The following is a 6,308-nucleotide window of genomic DNA, read 5'->3' on the forward strand; positions in this document are numbered from 1 at the left end:
AGGGTCTATCCTTATATTATGTCTATGACGTAATCGGTGACTCCGGTCCGGTGGCGTGAGCGATACAGAACCAGAATCTGGAGCAATTTGGGGCTGCGATGGAGGGCCAGGACCAGAACCAAGACAAGCACCAGGACTGGGGATCCTCCTGTTGTCCTTCCAAGTGGAAGAAGGTAAGTGTGATTCTGGACTGCTACTAAAAATCCGGTCGGTCTCTAACTTTACCGAACTGGACCTGAACCTGTCTAGCCGATCCGAACTGGGCCCGAGTTCTGATCCACCAGCAGTGAATAATCCGACTCCAGCGGCTGGTTTTCCTCGTGAACAGACTGAATTAGTGGTTCAAATGTTTACGGTGAAGTATTGCTTTGTAAACCATTTATTGATTAAATAAGCAACAATTTTGACAAAACCATTTATGCTGCTAAATTATTGAATAAATGGATAAATGAGCGCAACAACAAATATTTATTATTTTTAAAACATTCTTCAGGTCAGTCAAGACATTAATGTAAAGGCCAATGAATAGATTCATAAAACTAAAAATAAATAAATATATATATATTGTCTTTTTTTTTTTACAGTTTATTTAGCTGTGTCTTTTAATTTTTCCTGGCCTGCTGTGAACATTTTCTGGGTTGGGTTGAAGTTAGTTCTGATCAATCCTTCAGGCTCTTTCAAAAAGTGGACACTGACGCTAGCATTAGCTGCTACATGTTAGCATTGAAATGCTATTGTTGGCTACATAGACATGAATACGTAGACCCCTCATAAAGCGGGCCGGCCCGTTTCTGTGATACGTCACAGCGTCCGCCATATTGAATGTGGAATATGTGCCGGTAAGCTAATACAGGTAAATGGACCGAACTTTATAAAGTGCCGTTCTACAAAGTATTTTAAGTTAATTCCTGTCATTGACACATTTTCTCACACACATTAATATATTTGTCAATCAAATAAATTTCTAAAGAGAGAGTTTCTAACTTTTGATGTGATTATTTAATTGTTTTGGGGCATTTCTGAATAAAGAGAGAGAGACTATATATACCACCTTCTGTCAAATTTTAATCGGAGTTTGATGGATTAAACAATATCAAACCTCCCCTTTCCCTCCCCCCATGGGAACTTTGTGACCTCCTGACCTCCCTCTGTGACCATCTGCTCACCATTAACTCCTCCTGAACTCTTTGAATTAGCCAATATAAATGGAATAATTTACTTGTAAGTGAATAGTGAATAAATAAATATACTATATTCTAAACAATGTTGAATTAGATTAGGAATGTTGTAACTACCTCAGGTTTTAGACAGATTGTCTTCTTGATGCGCAGCGTTCAGCAGAGTGACCCCTGACCCCCCAAAGAAAAACCCGCAGGATACGTCTGACAATCCTTCAGACAATAGCTTACGCTGCGTTATTTGGTGTTGGACTACAGTAAGGGCTGGATCATACTCTTTAACAGGACATGAGAAAACTTATAGCTAGGCAAGAGGGGCTGACCTTTGACCCTGCAGCTGGTGATGCCTGCCTCAGGATACATCAGGAAAACCTTCTGAAGGAAAAAACAACAGATTCACTGCCACATGGTCCTCTTTAAAAGGACGCATCACCTCGACAAGATCGCAACTCTGCAGAACTTCTCCCATCTCCGGTACAACAGGAGTTGTAAACTTTTAATTTTGCTTCATCTTTAAACCAGCATTATTCTGAAATATGTCCGGTTTTCCAGGCAAGCAGGTTCATTTTGACGGGTCTACAACTTTCAATTCTCAGGATCTCTTTTTGTTTTTTGACCGTAAGTAAAGAAAAATACTAAAACTTACTTTCTAACCCTAAAAGTTATAAATGATCAATGTGAACCATCAGTCTTAAAATATTTAGTACGATTTCTATTTATTTAGATTTGATGTTTTGATGTGAGCACTTGGATTTCTATCGATTTATTGAATGATGCTCTATGTAAATATTTATCAAACTGAATGATCATTCAGGTTTTATATAGTTTTTTTTCTTTTCATTCAATGTTTGTTGCAGAAATTCAAATATATGCTGGCTATCAACCAACAATTCAGTCAGTGAATCTTTTGCTTTTTTTTCTCAAGTACTCCCTTCTCACAGAGACTTTCTCACATCTTCTGACACCTGGCCCAACTTATAATAACATTGACTAAGTTTGCTATTGCTACACTTTACCTAAAGAATAAAACATAACTCCATAAAACAGGTACTGAGTTTGAAGCGGGTCAGATGCTTCCAGCCGTCTGCTAATCCTTCCTCACTGTAAAATAAAACATCCTGCTTAAAGAGTTCAAGTGAACGTCACGTAATTCTCAACAACTTGTTGTTTGTTCTCATCTTAAACAAGTGGCAGGAACTTTTGGATTTAAAAAAGAAAAAAAGATGCTATATAAGTTAATCTCTTTAAGTTGAGTCTGCAACAACTAGAATAAAATAAGAAATGAACTATTTGAAAGTGGAGAGGATTTTGGGTGGTAAAGGTTTAACATACACAGACATTACTGCATTTCTACTCAAGCAAACCGAAAGGTTTTGAACAGAACAACTATGTCAAGTAATGACACCATGTATCTTTAATCTGTGTAGTAAATACATGCTGCTGCTGTAAGCAGAAAGTAAAATAAATTTTGCATTGAATAATATTTTGGATGAGTCCCCATAAGATGTTTAGATACAAGACTTTTAAAACCCTCTTTTGTTTAGTCCGTTGGGCAAATTGTAACAGTTCTTTATACAATTCAGTTGATTTACAAAACACTAATTTACAATAGGTAATCTCAAGACAATTTACAAAAACGTCATTTCCATTCTACTTATCAAACAGTCCAGCAATTTAAATGTATTAAGTCAGTAAAACAATAATTAAGTTATCCGAGTTAAAAATGCAGATTGCATCATGTCATTGACTTGACTTGTTTATATGCTTCCCCCCTCTTCAAATTACTTTTAGCCTGTAATGACTGATTTTATCCATATTTTCAGGGGGACCCTGTGGAACCAACATGTACGTTTGCTGCCTTCTTTCCCTGTTTCTTTATGACTGGGCACCAATGGAGTTCCATAAAGTCTCCTAGTAAAAGTCACATTAAGAGACAATCAGAACGCCTCATGCTGAACCGATCCTCCAACGTTTGTTTATCATGTCAGAGTTTTAACATGAAAGAAAAACATGGAGTACAACCGGTAAAATTGTTGCTTTATAAGCCACAACAAGTGTAGATTTTATCTTTAGGTTTTATGTAACACCATGGTAATAAGCTACATGATTGTTGGTAAATAATATCACACTGAACACAAATCCTAATCATAAATCTCTCCTGGATTTGCTCCTTTCTTCTTCTGCAGATTAACAGGAACAACTGATGTTTGTCCGTTCTGTAAGAAAAAAAAACAAAGTTTTGTTTCTTTTACATTGTTGTTTTTAGAGCACACAAATTATACAGTACTTAATAAATTACAATAAAAGTTGTTCATTTACATTATAATCATTTAGCCACAAAAGGAAAGTTATTAGTTATACTCTACAATTCAGAGGGGAAAAGGTTTTAGACATTTTAATGAGATCCAAATTTTTTCAAAGTTTTGACAAACCTTAAAGTCTCTTCATCTCGTGGAGTCGTTTCAGTGAAGTTAGCGTTCGTGGAGGGAAACTTGCTGTCGCTGTTCTGCTCAGTCAGAAAGTTACTAATGTCAGAAAAATCTGCTGTCATGTCATGAGCTGGAAAAAAAAATCAACAAGCATGTTTGCAAAAATAAAAGTCGCATCGAATTTTCACTTAAGACTTATAAAATAGTTTTATGATTTTGGTTATGGCTGTAGAACTTAAACTGAGGCAACAATGAACAATAAATTGTTGGGTAAATAGTGGAAAAAGAGGAGATATTAAAGACATGCTAACCTAAATGGCTGCAAATGCATCCAATGCTCAAAATGAATCAAACTCACGTAACACAGATTCACCTCTCTGCAACACTTTGAGACACCAAGCTTTATACTTTTCAAACCCTTGTTATTTGGTCAGTTTGATTTCAGAAGAGCCGATGACATTTTTATCACAGAAACATAAAATTTACTGTATTAAAATTTACTCATCTTGAAGAAGACTCACTGTCACACTGATGGCGATGAGTTCAGCCAAAAGTAAAACATTCAGGATTCCCAAAGCCACACAGAGGCAGAGCCTCTCTTTGGAGCCGTTCGAACCTTAACGAAAACCTGAACCTTAGCAAAATCCAATTAAATACATACTAGATTTCTCTGTAACTTTATTCTTACCTGTGTGGTTAGATGCAGTTTGTCCAACAGGCTCCATGTCGACGTAAATTTCCTCCATGGCTTCAGACTCTGTGCTGCTTTTAACACTGACTATAAAATCCACTGCAGTCGAGGAACTAAGTGAAAAACTGGGAGAAAGATGTGAGATGTCTGGTGTTCAACATAAAAAGTGACATATTTTAGAGATAACAGCCAAATAAAGTAACTCATGAGTGCGGTTTCACTATTATTTTCTTAAATATCTTACACAACATAAGATTCTTGAAGGTTTCAATAGTTTCCTAAGTTCATATTTGCTGATTCGGTTCTGTATCAATGAATATTTCTCCTTTTTCTTTGTTTTCCTTCAGCTCGGTTAATCCTACTCATAATAAACACGTTACACTTTTCTATCAGTGAAGAAAATAAATTACTTTTACATTCATGCACAACTTTGCAGCCTGCCGTATGGTATCAGACATTAAACATAGTTTAAAATCACTGATATAAGGATGAAAAATGTCTGACATCAGGATGTTGTGATGTTCCTGCTCCTGGTGTCCAAACATATTTCCTACAGAGTGATAAATTGTTGGAGCAGATGACTGGTTCTCTCCTTTTGATCATATGGACCCAACAGTTTTACAGGTCTCCTTCGGTCCTGATTACTAGTCAAAGCCCAGTAAATACAACTATCAACTATTTTCTTTCCAAATCCTCTTCTAACACTGTTCCTTGTCTTCTTACTGCCTCATTCCAGCAGCAGAAACACTGACATTAAGGAACCACAATCCCTGAATTGCTTCACTACTAAACTTCTATAACTGCTGGACGGAATAATTATGGAGTTGTAGTATTTATTCATGGTTTACAGGTCTATACTTTTGGGTCTGTCACCTAGTAAAAAGCTGCATGAGCTGCTGGCTACTAGTGTCTAAAACTCAGTCACCATGTCTTCTCATCTTCTGAGGGACATCAACAGTTTGACAAACAGTTTGCGTTGTGAAGCGCCGCCTCACTGGGAGGGAATCGAAAGGCTAACAAGCCAATCAGGTGCAAGTTGGGCGGGTTAAAGTAAGAGAAACCTGATGCTGCATTCAAAGCATGCAAAGCTTTCACAGAGTGGATGTAGTAGAATATCAGAGCACAGGAGATACAGGACAGAAGATTTGACTGAATCGAGACATTGTCCAGAAGTTCAGACTGGGAAGCTAACTGACAAATTGTTAGCCAAGTATGTGGAGCAGGAAAATAGGTTGTAGTTACTTAAATTAATCAAACCAAATGGCTCAGAAGATCCAATTACTGCAAGAGGAAAAAGACTTAAGCAAAGTAGCATTCACAGTGAGGAGAGGACAAATTCTGGAAAGGGATCGATGTTAGGGGTTGTCTCTCACTTTAACTGCAGAAAGCTAAAAGTTAAATTTGAGTCACCTCTGATTATTATTCTGATTAAGATCTGCAACAATAGGCATATATTTAAGTTTTTCATTTTATAGGGTTAAATTATTTTAGAATTAGGGTTACAGAGAACAGACTTACCACTTATAATCTCTGATTCTGAGAAATGATCTGCCTCCTCAGAATATGCACCTAAACAAACATTATTATTAAACATGATGCATATCTATACATATATATAAATTGAAAAAGATATTTTTAGTATTTTTCTTTACTTACGGTCAAAAAACAAAAAGAGATCCTGAGAATTGAAAGTTGTAGACCCGTCAAAATGAACCTGCTTGCCTGGAAAACCGGACATATTTCAGAATAATGCTGGTTTAAAGATGAAGCAAAATTAAAAGTTTACAACTCCTGTTGTACCGGAGATGGGAGAAGTTCTGCAGAGTTGCGATCTTGTCGAGGTGATGCGTCCTTTTAAAGAGGACCATGTGGCAGTGAATCTGTTGTTTTTTCCTTCAGAAGGTTTTCCTGATGTATCCTGAGGCAGGCATCACCAGCTGCAGGGTCAAAGGTCAGCCCCTCTTGCCTAGCTATAAGTTTTCTCATGTCCTGTTAAAGAGTATGATCCAG

General features: G+C 36.9%; 1 protein-coding gene and 1 long non-coding RNA gene across 3 annotated transcripts in view; one reads left to right on the plus strand and one right to left on the minus strand.

Annotated features, from left to right (window-relative positions):
• The first annotated feature begins 11 nt into the window (after positions 1–11).
• Positions 12–6,308, plus strand: part of LOC106940686 (zinc finger protein 239-like) — a 15,534-nt gene continuing 9,237 nt past the window's right edge. For both annotated transcript variants that reach the window (XM_015023494.1, XM_015023495.1), the window contains exon 1: positions 12–173. In XM_015023494.1, coding sequence (XP_014878980.1) covers positions 99–173 — 75 coding nt within the window. In that variant the 5' untranslated portion in view covers positions 12–98. The remainder of the gene's footprint in view (positions 174–6,308) is intronic.
• On the minus strand, positions 3,047–4,289 carry LOC106940688 (uncharacterized). Its single transcript, XR_001423166.1, has 2 exons — positions 3,611–4,289; positions 3,047–3,394 (listed from the first exon to the last, which is right to left on the minus strand). It is a non-coding gene; the product is annotated as an uncharacterized LOC106940688 (long non-coding RNA).

The sequence above is a fragment of the Poecilia latipinna genome, unplaced genomic scaffold (genome assembly GCF_001443285.1).
Source record: "Poecilia latipinna isolate Pla-1442-1.1 unplaced genomic scaffold, P_latipinna-1.0 Scaffold3318, whole genome shotgun sequence".
Taxonomy (NCBI): domain Eukaryota; kingdom Metazoa; phylum Chordata; class Actinopteri; order Cyprinodontiformes; family Poeciliidae; genus Poecilia; species Poecilia latipinna.